Consider the following 18,832-nt stretch of genomic DNA (forward strand, 5'->3'; position numbering starts at 1 on the left):
GGCAAAGGAAACAAAAGCACAAATGTACTTTTGGGACTTCATCAAAATCAAAAGCTTCTGCACAGCAAAGGAAACAGTCAAAAGAACAAAGAGGCAACCCACGGAATGGGAGAAGATATTTGCAAATGACAGTACAGACAAAAGGTTGATATCCAGGATCTATAATGAACTCCTTAAACTCAACACACACAAAACAGGCAATCATATCAAAAAATGGGAAGAAGATATGAACAGACACTTCTCCAATCAAGACATACAAATGGCTATCAGACACATGAAAGAATGTTCATCATCACTAGCCCTCAGGGAGATTCAAATGAAAACTACATTGAGATATCACCTTATACTGGTTAGAATGGCCAAAATTAACAAGTCAGGAAACAACATGTGTTGGAGGGGATGTGGAGAAAGGGGAACCCTCTTCCACTGTTGGTGGGAATGCAAGTTGGTGCAGCCTCTTTGGAGAACAGTGTGGAGATTCCTCAAGAAATTAAAAATATAACTTCCCTATGACCCTGCCATTGCACTCCTGGGTATTTACCCCAAAGATACAGATATAGTGAAAAGAAGGGCCATCTGTACCCTAATGTTTATAGCAGCAATGGCCATGATTGCCAAACTATGGAAAGAACCAAGATGTCCTTCAACGGACAAATGGATAAGGAAAATGTGGTCCATATACACTATGGAGTATTATGCCTCCATCAGAAAGGATGAATACCCAACTTTTGTAGCAACATGTACGGGAGTGGAAGAGATTATGCTGAGTGAAATAAGTCAAGCAGAGAGAGTCAAGTATCATATTGTTTCACTTATTTGTGGAGCATAACAAATAGCATGGAGGACATGGGGAGTTAGAGAGGAGAAGTGAGTTGGGGGAAATTGGAAGGGGAGGTGAATCATGAGAGTCTATGGACTCTGAAAAACAATCTGAGGGGTTTGAAGTGGTGGGGGTACCAGGTGGTGGGTATTATTGAGGGCACAGATTGCATGGAGCACTGGGTGTGGTGAAAAAATAATGAATACTGTTATGCTGAAAATAAATAAATTTAATTAAAAAATTTAAATTCAATTAATTAACATATAATGCATTACTATTTCAGAGGTAGAGTTCAGTAATATAATATCTTTTTTAATATCCAGTTCTTCATCTGAAACTAATGATGGACTACATGTTGGTTAATTGATTTTTTAATAAATAAAAATACCGAGTGCCCTCCTTACATCATGTGTCCTCCTTAATGTTTATCACCCAATTACAGCCTCCTCCTCCCCTCCAACAACCATCAATTTATTTCCTATAGGAGAGAGAGAATCTTAAGCAGGCTCCATGCCCAGTGCAGAGCCCTACACAGGGCTCAATCTCATGATCATGAGACCATGACTTCAGCTAAAATCAAGAGTGGGACATTTAACTGACTGAGGCACCCAAGCACCCCTAGCTGTGACTTTTTAAAGCTCAAGCTCCTCCCCCACCACATATACATTTGTCCCCTATTATCCCTGGGGGTTACATTCCAAAACCCCCAAAGGATACCTGAAAGTGCAGATAGTACTAAACCCTATAAATACTATGTTTTCTCTTATACATACATACCTATGGTAAAGTTTGATTTATAACTAGGCACATAAAAGATTAACAATAATAATTAATGATAAAATAGAACAATCATAATAATATTATAATAAAAGTTATGTGAATGTGGTCTATCTCTTTCAAAATATCTTATTATACTGTATCAGTCTTCTTCTTGGGTTGATGTGAGTTGATAAAATCCCTACGTGATGAGGTGAAGTGAGGTGAATGACATAGGCATTGTGATGTGACATTATGGTTCTATTGACCTTCTGACCTTAAGTCAGAAGGAGGACCATTTGCTTCTAAACTGCAGTTGACCAGGAGTAACTGAAACCTTAGAAGGCAAAACTTCAGATAAGGAAGGACTACTGTACACAACATAGTACACTAGTGTACCTTATTATTAAATGGGAAGGATTTTTCTCATTTATATTAGTTGTAATCATCTTTTATTTTTCTTTTGTTATTTTTTACATCTTTGTTTTTTTCTGTGTTCCTTTTTTCTTTGCATTTTACTATGAAAAAGTTATCCTGCTGCTTTTATCTTTGAGTAATAGAAGGCTAAATTGCATTCTATCACTTTTTAACTATAGGAACTTACCCTCCCTTCATGTCTGTTTATCCTCTCTTATTTAAAATACAATTTTCTCAAACATTTACTCTTTAGACATAAAACCATAAAGTGCAATATTGTAACTTTTCCTTCAACAATCAAATAAATTATGGCATCAAGAGAAGGAAATTTTTTTTTATCTGTAATGTGGTTTATTACCCACAATGTATCTTATTATGTTTTTATTTGCAACTCTTTTGTGTGATCTCTTATAGCTGTGACATTTTATGAATCAAGTTTCTCCTACCCCAATAGAAATGTAGTTTTCTTAAGATGAGGGTAGTATATCTCATTTGCATTCATTGTTAGAATCTATTATTTTTCTTCACTTTTGTAATTTTAAATATTTTTTTGTTTTATGTATATTCCTCTTTTGTATGTTGTTTTTGGGAAAATAATATTTCTGCTGTTTTTGTCTTTGAGCCTATATCAGATTGCTTTTGTCTATGTTTAGCAAATAAGTGTCATATTTTTACCTTTCAACTTTAAAGACACAACAAATTTTTATAATTCATCTTTTATGAATAGTAGGTTTTTCAGCCTTGTGAAATTATAATTGCCCTGTAGTTGTTCTTATATTAGAAACAAATGATCTAAAATGCAATAATTTTTTCCAGGAAATATTATGGTATCATTTAACATATAAGAAATATGAAATCACTATAATTTTATAGATACTTAAAAATCAGTGTTCTATACACACATATGTGGAAAATAGTTTATTTTCATTCTTAAACCTCGTCATATTTATGAGAATTATATATTCCTCTATGCTTTCTCATCTTTTCTAGTGCCCTTTAAAATGTATCAATTTTATTGTTGTTTCTGGCAAGAGCTAGTGAATGTCTCCATAGCAAAGACCATATCTTCTTCAATGAGTCTTTCCAAGGCCTTAGAGACTGTAACTTGTTAACTTTCCTTTCCTAGAAACACAGTACAATTACCAAGTAAAATAGTTTAAGGAGCTCCTGCGTGGCTCAGTTGGTTAAGTGTCTGACTCCTGGTTTCTGCTCAGGTTGTGGTCTCATGGGTCATGGTTCATTGGGCTCTGGGAGGAGTCTGCCTGGGGATGCTTGCCCTCTGCCCCTCTCACCACTCATATGTGCTCACTTTCTCTGAAATAAATAAATCTTTAAAAACAAAGAAAAAGAGTTTATAAAACATGAGCAAACAGATAAAAAAAATGAATAAAATTGTATGATCAGGCAAGGATGTACAGAACTGCTCAGGATTTCTGGAGAATTCTCACTTGAAGCAAACCCTGGGTGCAACTGCAGTTTGCTGCCATCTGGTGGGTACTTCAACAAAATCTGAAGTAAAGAATCTGGGTACTAGGGATGCCTGTGTGGCTCAGTTGGTTAAGTGACTGTCTTTGGCTCAGGTCATGATCCCTGTAGGATCAAGCCCTACATTGGGTTTCCTGCTCTGCGGGGAGTCTGCTTCTCCCTCTCTCTCTGCCTGGTGCTCCTCCTGGTTGTGCTCTCTCTCTGTGTCAAATAAATAAAATCTTAAAAAAAAAAAAAAGAATCGGGGTACTGTGATAGAATGACACTTCCAGAAAATGGCTAATAAAACAAAGTTATTTTTTTCATTCCAGATTAACCCTCTTATCCCAAAGTAGGACATCCCTATGAAAACTTTCCTAAGCCATAATGGCATAAATCAAAGAACCAATTACCATTAAGTGACATGGAAATTTTTTTTTTAGCATTCCTAGTCTCAAAAAATAATCTCTCAGACTTTTCTAAACCTTATGACACATCTTGCTAACAGAAACACAAAATAAATTGAGATGAAGCACAGATGTTCACAGATGATTTCAAAGCTATGGTGGCTTCATGTGAGATGCTGAGTCTCATTCCTTGGGAAGGAGCTCAGCTGTGCCTCTCTTGCTGCAAAACTAACAGGGGATGCTATTTTCACTTTTCATCTTTTTTTAATAAAAGGAAAAATTCTTTTTAGATATATTTTGTTTAGAGTGGTGAAGACATGTACTAATTTAGCACCTTCATAAAAGCAAATTGGCTTAACAAAAACTCCCAAAAAGCCGGGAATGCCTGTATTGGATCCCCATCATATTGTTCTGAGCAAGGGAGATCAGTTGGAAATAACTACAAGTAGGCAAAGTCACCTATACCTTGGCCAGAGTAAGTCCAGTCCTATCTGTTTTATTTTCCTAGCCAAATTAAACTTCTTTTCCAATCTGCCTATGTAGCAGAAATGCAGTTATTTTAGGGTCTTTTTTTTTTTTTAATTATCATTTTACCTAAGGCCCTCCATAGATCTGGTCAGTTTTGCATATGCATTGCTTTTCATTGAATGCTGAAGAGTCACTAATGGCGATTAAACCCAAATTTCCTATGGATAAAACTGTTCTATCATTGATGAAGTTGCCTGCACCAGCTGTTTGATGTTCAAGGAAGAAAGTTAATATTTTTATTCCTTTTTATTGAAGAATAGTTTCACTCTCTGAATACCAAATTCTGTTAGGGAGTGCTTCTCTTACTTCTCAGCATTTTCTTTTCTATCCTCAAAAACAAACAAAACAAAACAAAAAGAGAAACCCCTGAAAGATATATGACTGGTTAAATTATGACAATGGAGGCAAGATAATACAAGGAGGAAAGGAGAGTCCTTTCAATAAATGGTGTTGGGAAAACTGACTTCCACATGCAACAAACTGAAATTGTACCACTATTTTACATAATACACAAAAATCAACTTGAACATAGGACCTGAAAAATTTGAACCAAGACCTGAAACCATAAATCTCCTAGAATAAAACATTCAGTAAGCTCCTTCACATTGATCTCAGTGTTGATTTTGGGGATTTAAAAGCAAAGGCATTAAAACCAAAAATAAACAAGTAGAACTCAACAAATTAAAAAAGCTTCTGCACAGCAAAGGAAACCATTAACAAAATGAAAAAGCAGTTTACTCATAGGGAGAAAATATTTGCAGATCATTTATCTGATAAGAGGTTAATACTCAAAATATGTAAAAAAAAAAAAAAAACCTCATACAATTCAGTAGTAAAATAGCCAATTCAATTTAAAAATGGGCAGAGGATCTGAATACATAATTTTCAAAGATGGAAATACAGTTGGCCAACAGGTGCATTAAAAGTTGCACAACATTACTATTTATCAGGGAGATATAAATCAAAACCATTATAAGGGCACCTGGGTGACTCAGTGTTAAGTGTCTGCCTTTGGCTCAGGTTATGATCCCGGGGTCTTTGGGAACCCCCTGTTGGGCTCCCTGCTTAGTGAAGAGCCGGCTTCTCTCTTTCCCTCTGCCTGTTGCTCCTCCTGCTTGTGCTATCTCTCCTTGTCAGGTAAATAAAAAAAAGAATCTTTTTAAAAAATATTTTATTTATTTATTTGACAGACAGAGATCACAAGTAGGCAGCGAGGCAGGCAGGCAGCGAGAGAGAAGAGAGAGAGAGAGGGAGAAGCAGGCTCCCTGTTGAGCAGACAGCCCGTTGCAGAGCTCAATCCCAGGACTCTGAGATCATGATCTGAGCCGAAGGCAGAGGCTTTAACCCACTGAGCCACCCAGGCACCCTAAAAAAAAAAAAAATCTTAAAAAAAGGAAAGCTCATAATGAGATATCACTTCATACCTGTTAGAATGTCTGTTATCAAAAAGACAAGAAAAGGGGCGCCTGGTGAAAAGGTGCTCTGTTGGTGAGAATGTAAATTGGTACAGCCACTACGGAAAACAGTATGGAGGCTCCTCAAAAAATTAAAAATAGAATTATATTATGATCCAGCAATTCAACTTCTGAGTATTTATCTGAAGAATACAAAAACACTAATTGAAAAAAATATATGCATCCCCATGTTCATTGCAGCATTATTTCCTATAGTCAAGATATCGAAACAACCTAAGTGTTTTTCAATGGATGAATGGATAAAGAAAATGTGACACACACGCACACATATATATATATATGATTATATATATACACAAATGTGACATATATATTTACATATCACTTACATGTGGAATCTTAAAAAGAAAAAAAGTTCAAAAATACAGAGAAGAGATTGGTGGTTGCTATAGATGGGATACAAGGAGTTGGCAAAGTGGGTGAAGATACTCAAAAGCTACAGACTTCTAGTTAAAAAATAAATAGGTCCTGGAGATATAATGTACAGCATGGTGACTGTAGTTAATAATACTGTATTGTATATTTGAAAGTTACTGAGAGGGGTTTTTAACATTTCTCAGCTCAAAAGAAAAAAAAATAATTTCTCATACCTTTGAAGACATCTTGTTTAACAGATTTCTGCCCAAGCTTATGGGAAGGTGTTGGTAGTAGTGACATTTTAATTATTTGCTCTTCCTAAATGTCCACATGAACAAAGACAGAATATCTAGAGAGCAAAACCAAATCTTGGGGAGAGTTTTACAACAAATTTCGATGGCAGTGCAGACTATGAATCTCCAAGTACAAGAAAGTGAGAACAAACCAACAAACCACCAACAGTCTCAAGACCTGAATGTTATTGGCCACTGTGTGGGACAGAGCAAATCAAGAATGGGGTTTCTTTTTTCTTTTTTTTAAATTTAATTTTATTTTTTCAGTGCCCCAAGATTCATTTTTTATGCACCACACCCAGTGATCCATGAAATAAAAGAATGGGATTTCTAATAGACAAGAACAGAGAAAAAAAATCAACATATCCAGCAGATATTCACAGGAAAGTGTGGCAGACTAGTTTGAGATTAGGAACTGAAACCTGGGGAAGTTGTCCCCATTAACATGAGGAATGTATACCAGGGACCCATGGCAAGGCCTTTCAAAAAAGCCCGACTTTCTGAAAGGACCAACAGGACTCCATTTTGGGACATAGCCTTATGTTGAAATGATCCCAACTCTTTACCCCTCCTTTTGCCCACACTCTGTGCTATGCAGTGTGTGCTCTCCCAGTCAGGCCCTGTGCCTTGATTCAGGCATGTCACTCACTTTGGCCAATGGGATTGTTACACTGAAAAGTGCTTCTGCAATTCTGCTTTCACTTTTCTGCTGCAAGAGAGGACACATACAGAGGAGAGAAAACCTGCCTTAGTTATTGCAGCCAAGATCATCCTCAACTGACCCAAAGTCAAGACTGCATAGCCAGGATCAACAGAATTGCCTAGTTGATGATCTCAGTTCCCTGGAGTTATACTACATCAAGGTTTTATGGTTGTTCTCTAAACATTATTTTTGCAATGTGTATGCTAAAGAAAATTTATTTTTTTTATTTTTATTTTTTCAAGACTTTATTTATTTATTTGACAGAGAGAGAGAGATCACAAATAGGCAGAGAGACAGGCAGAGAGAATGGGGAAGCAGGCTGAGCAGAGAGCCCAATGCGGGGCTTAATCCCAGGATCCTGAGATGACCTAAGGTGAAGGCAGAGGCTTAACCCACTGAGCCATCCAGATACCCCAAGAAAAATTTATTTAAGTGTTTTATCTTGTGCATTTTATTCTAAAGTTTTTAATAACTGAAATTCAGTATATGGTATAGTAAGAAGGCTGTAGTTTTATGTGTTGTTTCCTTCAAGTTCATTGATCATTTCATGTCAATAAAATAGGCACATTCTGGGATTTGGACCATCAAACTGGAACCACAGTTTTAGTCACTGGAGATAATAAGGTGTTGAGATAATACTTTTCATTTATATTCAACTAGACTTACCTATTAGTAGGCTCAATTATTAATATTAGCCATGAATACACTGGTAACCTCATCTGTAATATATTTTATGGTATAGTACACAAAGAGAAATCATTTAGCAGAGAGTAAGATCTGATGAGGAAATAGGGACAATGAACCTAGACTATACAAGACTATGAGATGTCAGGTAAAAGTATCAGTAGATAAATTCAATGTGACTGCTGAGGGCAGCAAATTAAACAGGTATGGAAATATTTAAAATATATTATCTCAAACTTAAAACAAGTTTTCTAATAGAAAATGTGAAAAGAGACCTAGAGTTAATTCAAGGTGAGTAATAAGAGTAATATAATTCATCTCTTTGTCTGTTCTATGTGGTCCTCATGGGATCAAGGTGGAGCCTACTATTGTTATCCTATAATTGACTTATTCTTACTTCTTTCTGAGGGGCCCTTTTCTATGCAATCCATGGTGTAATTGCTTGAAATGTTTTCAGTAGAGCTAACAAAGGGCACCAGGACTCCTCTGCTACACTCCCCAGGCCATCAGGGACTCTACTATTCACTGGTGATTTTATCATCGCTTTGCTTAAATTCCCATTTGCCATCATTTCCCTCAATCCAAGGCCTGTGAGATATCTCATGCTCGTGCAGGGCAGCTCTACAGGCTCAGCTGCATTTTCACATCAGTTTTTATGAGGAAACATTCATTGGGTTGGAAGAGGGCTCACTAGAACACCTACTTCATCCTCTTATCTCTACAAAGGTACAAATTTATAGGGGATTATCAGGAACACTATTGAGATAAAATATATATTTTTTAAGATTCTATGTATTTATTTGACAGAGAGAGAGAGAAAGTCCCAACACAAGCAGGGGTGTGGCAGGGAGAGGGAGAAGCAGGCTCCTAGTTGAGCAGGGAGCCTGATGTGCAACGGACGCTAGGACACCAAGATCATGACCAGAGCTGAAGGCAGAAGTCTAACCAACGAGCCACCTGAGTGCCCCCAAAAAGATACTCTTAATTGAAGAATGTGGTGTTATTAATCTACAAGCAGAGCCTAAAACAAAATGAAACTGTGTTTCAAAACAAGATTTTATGTCTTGTTTGACGTATTAATTTAAAAAAAAATGTTTAATTTTGACATTGTTTTTCATTTCCTTCATACAGTTGTATAAACTTGTTTGTATTTCTAGAATTAAGCACAATATCTTTGGTGTCCTTGCATCTACCATTAGAGAATTATTCAAGAAAAGTAAAGAAAGGAATATTTAGGTAAGAGATGAGATAAATTTATGTTTATTTCAGTCAAATAATGAGTCATTCATGAGTATGTCTGTGTGCCTTCATGCATGACACTTATTTTCTGATTGATAACATTTACTTTTACAAATTATAAAAAGAAGTTAGTATGCACCTCAAAAAACGCATGTCCCTTTTCCTGAAGGGCAAATCACAACCTCCGGGTTATTTCATAATAAAATGTTGGCAAAGAAGAAAATGCAATGCATTCATACTTTGGAAAAAAGCTCCTTTCTGATACTTGTGTATTCCTATATTTTGGCAGGTATACACTAAGTGGCCCACGGTGTTCAGTGACTTAATGATTGGATGAATACACATTAGTCTCTAAAAATGATAATGATCTCAAAACAATGATTTCCTGTCACTGCATACTGGCTGATACAGTTTCATGCAATAAATGTAATTTGGTTAATAACAGTGTGAGCTATAAATAAAACAAAGAAGATTTTCTGCTAAAATACTGCTTGATTATCCAGTTGTATGATGTGAATTTGGTAGTGTTGACAAGGCCTTCTACCTTTCTCTAAAATCTCTCTTTTTCCTTTTCTATCACCCACTTAATATCTGATGTCTGATGCCCAAAACTCCCCTGTTAAATCTTTATTCCTTTAAACCTAGTTTTACAATATTTAAATGTAAACACCCTTGTACAAGTTAACATGGGCACTTAGTGCTTTTTTCAAAAATAAATTTAATTAGGATTATTTCAGTGGATTCCTGTTTGCCATGGGAGCAGTGGGGTAAAGAAGAGATCTAAGAATACTACCACTGAACTGCTGCCAGTTTTCTTTTCTTGTGCACCAATTAGCTAACATTTTTAGAAAAGTTAATATGTGATGATGAGGAAGAAGATGGGCTGAGAGCAGTAGGAGCCGAAGAACGAGGACAGAGGATGAAGAACACAGACAGTCGATTGCCTGAAGGAGGATGAGAGCAAAATATGGCTATTCTGCCATATGTGCCAAGTCAAAAATGAATACTTCTTAGATCATTTGATGCTTTTGATAAGCTGCACAGGCTGTCCTCTCTGTTGGGTGATTTAAGTCATAATTGGTGTTAAAATCTGAACAACAGAAATAGCTGTGTCACAGTATTGCAGAAAACAAAGTTTCCAAAGTATTAGATAAATCATACTATTCTGCTGTGTCACAGATTCAAAATAACCATTTGAAAGTTTTAATAAGTTTATGGGTCTCTTTCTAAATGGAGACATCATAATTACTTTTCTAAAATTTTTAGTCAATACAATATTTTGAAGTTTCTTTTTTTTCACCCACTTGCACAGATGTTTAAAATAAAATTGGCTTCTTGACAGATTGTGCAGATATAGAATTTATGGATTTCCCCTCCTGGTAGTGTGGCTGAGCTTTTCTACTTCAAGAAGCTGATGATGCATTCTATTTTTCAAGGTTTTTATTTTGGATACCAAACTGAATCTCTTGATAACATTAACTCTCACAGTCTGTATAAATATTATCCTCTATTTGGGTCTAATGTCACTTCATGGAACTTTAAATCAGTCTTTAATTAGATCATTCTATTTTAAATTGGAAGCATTATTAAAAATAAAATGAATTTGAAATGATAATTAAAAATTAGAATGAATACTTCTATATCTCTAAAACCTTCAGATATATTTAACATCATGAAAATAAAGTGAAGAGCTAAACAGGTATAAATAAATAATGCTTTATGCATTGATGTCACATGTGCCATAATGGGAAGAACACTGGATTTGGCAAGTCACATTAGAAAACTTGAGTTAGTTAACTTATGTGTTATGTGCTGCTGGGCAATCACAACATTCCTTAGATTTAGGTTCTAGAAAAGGACACCAGAAATCATACCTAACACAATTAGCTGGCAAGTAGGTGATGGTAACACAGATTCCAATATCTTCCATAAGAGAAAATGATATTTTATGATATCAGGAAATAGATAGGAAGTTCAATTTTTAATCTTGTCTTGTACCTCTTAGCAGGTTCTTGGCATGAGCGACAAGGGAGCAGGCAACCACTCAGATGTAACTGACTTCATTCTTGTAGGCTTCAGGGTCCATCCAGAGCTCCACTTTATCCTTTTTCTCCTGTTCCTGCTGGTCTATGGCATGGTCCTTTTGGGGAACATTAGTATGATGGCAATCATTGTGACTGGCTCCCAGCTGAATACACCAATGTATTTCTTTCTAGGCAATCTCTCCTTCATTGATCTCTCCTACTCCACTGTTATTGCCCCAAAAGCCATGGTCAACTTCCTGTCTGAGAAAAAGACTATCTCCTTTGTGGGGTGTGCTGCACAGTGTTTCTTTTTTGCCCTCTTCATTGTAACAGAAGGGTTCATCCTGGCAGCCATGGCCTATGACCGCTTCATTGCCATTTGCAATCCTCTTCTTTACAGTGTCCACATGTCAAAACGCCTTTGCACTCAGCTGGTGGCTGGTTCCTATCTCTGTGGCTGGCTCAGTTCCATCCTCCAAGTCAGCGTAACATTCTCAGTGTCTTTCTGTGCTTCCCGAATCATTGATCACTTCTACTGTGATTCTTTTTTTTTTTTTTTTTTTTTTTTAATTTTTTATTTTTTATAAACATATATTTTTTATATACTGTGATTCTTACCAAATTGAGAAGATCTCCTGTTCCAATCTCTCTGTCAATAAGATGGTATCTCTCAGTTTGGCTGCCTTCATTATTTTGCCTACAATAGTTGTTATTGTAGTGTCTTACATGTACATTGTGACCACAGTCTTGAAGATTCCCTCCAGTAAAGGGAGAAAGAAAGCCTTCTCCACCTGCAGTTCCCATTTGGGAGTGGTAAGTTTACTCTATGGGACTGTTTCCTTCGTGTATCTCACACCACCAAGCAATCCTGAACTTCGTAAAGTGGCTTCAGTATTTTACATACTGGTCACACCCATGTTAAACCCTCTGATCTATTCTCTAAGAAACAAGGATGTCAAGCAAGCTTTGGGGAAAATCCTGTGGAAGAAAAAAGCTTTACATTAATTCCATTTTTTTATGACTTCCTCATTAATGTGCTTATTGATAATTTCATCCTGAATCTCTTTTAACATGGTGTCAAGTTTGAGTCACTTAAGGATCCTTAAGTTGACCATCTCACAGATGACCAAATGGAAAGGGTAATGGAAGGAGTAATAGCAATCCTTCTCTCTCCTTAAGAGCAGTGTTAGATATTCAGTATCAGTAAAACTTATCAACATATTATACTCCCTACTCTATGTAGGTACAACTATATGAGACTGGGCCTCTTTAGATCATGGGCAGAAAAATTTCTTTGGTAGGAAGATGATCTTGGAATTAGCAGTCTCTTATGAATAGAGGAAGTGTCAAACCAAAGCAGGACGATTTCTGAGTTATAATATTTAATTTTTTATAAATCTATTCACAGTGACTTAATTGGGGCCCATAATTCTTGACTAGAAATCACGGTATAAGATTTTTTTGCGTGTGCCATCATGAGTTTAACTCAATGAATTATTGGTGTTTATATCTTGATCGTATTTATTTTTAATATTGATTGCTATTGGCTTCTTATCATGTCAAAGAGATAAAGGTATTTCATATCCAGTGTTCTAAAAATAGAGCATCCAAATCTACAAAGGTAAAGTCTTTCATACCAATGTTTTATTTTGAGGGGAAAAAAATTGCACTGGATGTTTCAAATTACATTTGCCAGTTTGTACTGGATCATCTTTTTCTTTGATAATTCTGTTTACATGTACAAAATTTTTATTTGCTTTGTATTTGATATTTTAGTTATATGTGGTATTTTTGTTTTCTAAATATCTGTTGAATTAGTGTTGTAATTATAATGAAGTTAGTTACATTTGGAGTGTGATATTTATTGTCTTGTTGTTACCTATAATTTTAAAATTTAGGTTGTTCTTTCAAATGCAATTTGTAGGCAATTCAAATATCAAAAAAAAACCAAAACCAAAATCAAAACAAAAAAACCAACAGAAAAGATTGCTGGTGGGGGGGGAAGGGTTCACTTGTATTGTATATCTTTTATTTGTGTACCAGGAGGTTAAATTATAATGTTAAGGGGAAGATGCAGAAGGCAGAAGTGAAAGGATGTTGTAAAAGATTTGATGTTTAATGTGAGTTGCCTACTTCTATTGAGATATTGAAATAGCTAATCAATTCTGAAAAATCCCAGTAATCTTAGAGTGTACGCAACTTGTAAGGTTAGAAAAGGAGAGGGCAAATAGGCAGCAGAATGGGGAATGGTAGATTCAAGTACTCTGGTATATAACCTACTATTAATAAAAATAAGCTTCTCTTCTAATTCTTACAAAACCAACCAAAAATCCCTTTATCAAAGGCTACTTTGATATTTTTCTTATAGGACAAAATGTTTTTTGTACTATTCTGATATGTGGTCTAGAATTAAATAGATTTTCTTTGCTCCATACCAATATTTCCAATAGATGAATTATTATTTTATCCTCCTCACTCCATCTATAAGTATTATTTTTTCATTTGTTTAATTGAGTGTACAGTAGTTTTCTCCTTACTCACAGCTTCACTTTCCATGGTTTTGGGTACCTGTGTTTGATTGTGGTCCAGAAGTAGATGATCGTCCTTCTGACATAGCATCAGAAGATGAATGGGAAAAACTGCAAAGAAGACACCCAAATGTCCAACAGACACATGAAAAAGTGCTCAACATCCCTGGGCATCAGGGAAATACAAATCAAAACCACAGTGGGATACCACCTCACATCAGTTAGAACGGGTAAAATTAACCAGTCAGAAAATGATAGGTGTTAGCGAGGATGTGGAGAAAAGAGAACCCTCCTACACTGTTGGTGGGAATGCAAGCTGGTGCAGTCACTCTGGAAAAAAGTATGGAGGTTTCTCTGGAAAAAAGCATGGAGGTTCCTCAAAAAGCTGAAAATAGAGCTACCCTATGACCCAGCAATTGCACTACTGGGTATTTACCTTAAAGATGCAAATGTGGTGATCCGAAGGGGCACATGCACCCCAATATTTATAGCAGCAATGTCTGTAATAGCCAAACTATGGAAAGAGCCTAGATGGAATGAAAGATCCACTCATCAACAGATTAATGGATAAAGAAGATGTATTATATACACATTGGAATATTGTGCAGCCATCAAAACCCCAAATCTTGCCATTTGCAACAACGTGGATGGAATTAGAAGATATTATGTTAAGCAAAATAAATCAATCAAAGAAAGACAATTATTATATGATCTCACTAATATGAGGAATCTGAGAAACAAAAGAAGATCACAGGGTAAGGGAGAGAAAAATGAAATAATATGGGACCGGGGAGGGAGACAAACCATAAGAGACTCTTAATCTTAAGGAAACAAACTGAGGCTTGCTGGAGAGGAGGGAGGTGGTGGGATGGGGTAACTTGGTGATGAACATTGGGGAAGTTATGTGTTGAAATGAGCATAGGGTATTAATAAGACTTATAAATCACAGACCTGTACGCCTGAAAAAATACATTACCTGTTAATAATAATAATAATAATAAAAGAAGATGAGTGGTAGCTTAGCATTATGTCACAATGCCTATGTCATTTGCCTCACTTCTTCTCATCACATGGACATTTTATCACCTCATATCATCATAAGAAGAAGGGTAAGTACAGGATAATGAGATATTTTCAGAGAGACCACATTCATATAACTTTTATTACAGTATATTATAATTGCTCTACTTCATTATTAAGATTTTGTTTTAATATTTTACTATGTTTACTTTGTTTTAATATTTTAATATGCCTAATTTATAAATAAAGTTTTATTATAGGTGTACATGTATAAGAGAAAGACCAGGACATACAGAGTTTGGTACTATCTGCAGTTTTAGATATAAACTGGAAGTCTTAAAATGTACTTCTGTGAACAAAGGGTGACTACTGTATACAAGTTAGGTTTATTTGTTCATAAAACATTGAAAATTACTTTGACTAATGTAAGCAAGTGAAATTTATTAGAGGGCTTTGTAAAGCACATGAATGGGTAGAAAAACTAGGGAACCAGCCTTACAATTGGGTAGAAACTAAAGAATCCCAATTGCTGTTTACACGTACAAAATTTTGTACCGTAGAACTGTAGAAGAGTCTGCCATCAGAATTCAGTCTCATTGAAGGCTGCATATGTAATATGTGAACTCCAAGCATTTCCAAACATTTTTCCCTTTCCTATAAATTTAAATTCTGATAAAGTGTACCACATAGGCCAAGTTTTGAGTACACATGTGCCCCTTTACTAGGGGATGGCTAAGACCCTTGACTATAACCTTATTTAATTACAAAAAAATGAATCTCAAAAAGTAATGGCATACCTATAAAATGGCTTAACCCTAAAAACCTGAGAATATCAAATATTGGTGAGGTGGTAGAGCAATAGGAACTCTTGTTTATTGCTCACAAGGATGGAAAACAGTACAGCAGACAGTTTGGCAGCTTCTTCTTAATTAAACATAGACAAATTGTGCAAACCATCATTTGTGTCCTAGGTATCTTTAAAAACTTTTTTTATTATGTTTTGTCCATCACTGTACATGACTAGTTTTTGATGTGTGTTGCTCCATGATTCATTGTTTGTATATAATCCTCAGTGCTCCTAGCTGATTTGAAAATTTACATTCACATGAAAATCCAAGGGATAGTCAGTGGTGGACCTAATCTTAATAGTGCTACTGTGGTGGATACAGGGCAATATGCATTTCTCAAAGCCCATTGACCTTTGTGACACAAATAATGAATATTCACACATACAAATTTTAAAAATTTAGGAGGTCAAGGGATCCATGATGAATTATAGACTGTGATTAAAGAATCATACTGCATTACAAATATATGACGTAATTTTAATGATGAGATGAGGATAAAGTTGCTGGCCTAAGTAACTTTAGAAAGCAGCTTTTTGGCTGGAAAATATAAGAATAAATCCAGAAGGAAGTCTTGTTGGTAATGTCATTTCTAATAGAAAGATAGGGTTACAATCTTGAAAATTGAGTTGGTGCATATTGGGCTGGAATAAATTAAACTAAATTCATGGCAGAGCATGAGAGACTGTGAACTCTGAAAAAAAAACTGAGGGTTTTGGCAGGGGGATGGCTTGGGGGTTGGGTGAGCCTGGTAGTGGGTATTAAGGAGGGAACGTATTGCATGGAGCACTGGGTGTGGTGCATAAACAATGAATCTTGGAACAGTGAAAAAAATTAACTTAAAGAAAATAAAGTAAATGCGTGGAAAATGGTGGAGACCATCACGTTTCTCAGTATTGAAAATCATGTGGCATAAAATTAGAGTTGGGCCATCAGTATGAACTCTTATTTATTTATTTATTTATTTATATTTTGATTTCAATTTACTTATTTTTTTGGTCTTGTATCATATATATTTATTTTTTTCTTTTTAAATTTTTTTTTATTGTTCCAAGTTTCATTTATGCACTACACCCAGTCTTTAGATAGTATTGATGCAGATGAGTAGATGCAGAAACAATAATAAATTTGTATGTAAACATCCTCCTGTCTTTGTGTGTGCTTGTGTGTGTGTCTGTAGTTGTTTGTTGAGAGAGTCTAGAAGTAGTGACACCTCAGTAGCAAATGATACATCTAGAAATTCTGGTTTCTAATTACATTATTTAGCAAAAAGAAACAGGAATCACTGCACAAATGGCTGGTTCTAGGGTTGGGCAAAAGACATCCAAGATGATCCTGCAGAATCTTACAATAACAGAAAGTAAGGGGGGATCCTTAGTACACAAAGAAAAACATGGGACGTTTTAAAAGGACACAGGAATCAATCAGAAAGACCTCTAAATGACCCAACGTGGAAAAATTTAAGCAAAAAATAAAGAACATAGTATTGTATTGTAACTCAAAGTATAAAATAAATATCAAGTCCATAATACATAATTATTTAAGAAATAAATAAACAGAGAGGGGAGACACATTTTCTGTACAGAAGAATTCTGAATAATTTATGTAGATACCTTTCAACCTCAAGAAAGTAGAACTTAACGCCTTGAGTATGAAATGATCTTAGTGAACTATTTGTAAAGAAGATTTTTATGGAAGGTATAATGAGAGGTAATAGAGAAACCTGGAAAACACTACCTCAGCCAGATGACCATAGTTTATATCATCAATGATAAGTCATGTTGGTCATATGAACTTGCTGATGTCATGTGATGAAAAGGTCTCTTTATCTCTCTGATTTTTCTCAAAACCCACACTCAGTTTAACCAGGATAAAAGGATCAAACAAAGCCAAATTTAAGGACATTCTGTACTATACCTCACCAGAGCCCCTCAAAACACAAGACCATCCAAAACAAGAAAAGTCTGAGACACTGAGTGAAAAGATGTCTGGAAGACATGAGAATTAATGCTGTGTCCTGGACAGAATCCGGAGACAATAAAAGGACATTAGAGGAAAAAATGTTTGTGAAATCTGAATTAAGTGTGGAGTTTAGTTAGTAGTAGTATACCATTCTTTGCTTCCTTTGCTGTGACAAATATTCCATAGTAATGTAAAGTGTTAACAGCATGGGAAACTTAGTAAGGGGTATGTAGGAACTCAAAGTACTTATCTTTGTAATTTTTCTGTAATATAAAACTATCAGAATGGAAAAAGTTTATTTAAATAAAAGTAAAAGGGGTGCCTGGCTGGCTAAGTCAGTAGAGCATGTGATTTTGGGGTTGTGTGTTCAAGCTCCATGTTCAGGGTGGGGCTTACTCAATAAACAAACAAACAAATGTAATGAAAATATATTTAGGAAGGGGAAATTAGCACCAGGCAGACTATTTTTTTTTTTTAAATTCAGTATAGTTCAACACTTTGAGAGCCCATCCCAACATGCCCATTCTGAAGCATATATATATATATATATATATATATATATATATATATATATATATCAGGCAGAGATCACAAGTAGGCAGAGAAGGAGGCAGAGAGAGAGAGAGAAGGAAGCAGGCTCCCTGTTAAACAGAGAGCCCGATCCTGGGATCATGACCTGAGCTGAAGGCAGAGGCTTTAACCCACTGAGCCACCCAGGTGTCCCTGAAGCATATATTTCTGTTCCTGACACCCAGTAATTATTCTAGGGACTGTCAAAAAAAGAAAAACAAGACAAAACAAAATCATTTCCTAAAAAATGAAAAATATTTTGCAACTTCCTGTGTTCAGAATCAAGTCAGAATCTTTGGATGATATCTATGTGCTTCTCTGTAAATGCATTAGGCACCCTTTGATTTATTGTCATCTGTGGAATAAATGGTAAATATAACTACCACTTATGCCTACATGTATAGAGAAAAAAATGAAGAGGAAAGAGGATATATGATACAATAAGTAATGAAAATAACTAACTACATTTATTTTTATTTTTAGATTTGATCAGAAATCTATGGCTTGACTTTGTCCAGGTTTACTGGGACATTCTGAGGCTCCTAAGATTGGTCTCAATCACTCATGGTAGCTTCTTGTATCCATCAATTTCCAATGTCCAATGTGTCCAATATCATGTTTACTAGCCACTACCATTAGATGTAATACTTAGATCACCTTTAAGAATCCAGAATTTTTTCTTCTTCACCATATAGCAACCTCTCTATTTCCCTTGATATTTAGAGTTAATTATCTCAACC

At 35.5% G+C, this 18,832-nt stretch overlaps 1 protein-coding gene and 1 pseudogene across 1 annotated transcript; both read left to right on the top strand.

The window, feature by feature from the left end:
- LOC131838646 (ATP synthase subunit a-like) overlaps positions 1-18,832 on the top strand; it is a 114,241-nt pseudogene that overhangs the window by 24,097 nt on the left and 71,312 nt on the right.
- On the top strand, positions 11,161-12,172 carry LOC131838645 (olfactory receptor 9K2-like). Its single transcript, XM_059185072.1, has 2 exons — positions 11,161-11,700; positions 11,771-12,172. Exons 1-2 carry the CDS (start codon positions 11,161-11,163, stop codon positions 12,170-12,172), a joined length of 942 nt encoding a protein of 313 aa, XP_059041055.1.

This window comes from Mustela lutreola, chromosome 8, assembly GCF_030435805.1.
Source record: "Mustela lutreola isolate mMusLut2 chromosome 8, mMusLut2.pri, whole genome shotgun sequence".
In the NCBI taxonomy this organism is placed as follows: domain Eukaryota; kingdom Metazoa; phylum Chordata; class Mammalia; order Carnivora; family Mustelidae; genus Mustela; species Mustela lutreola.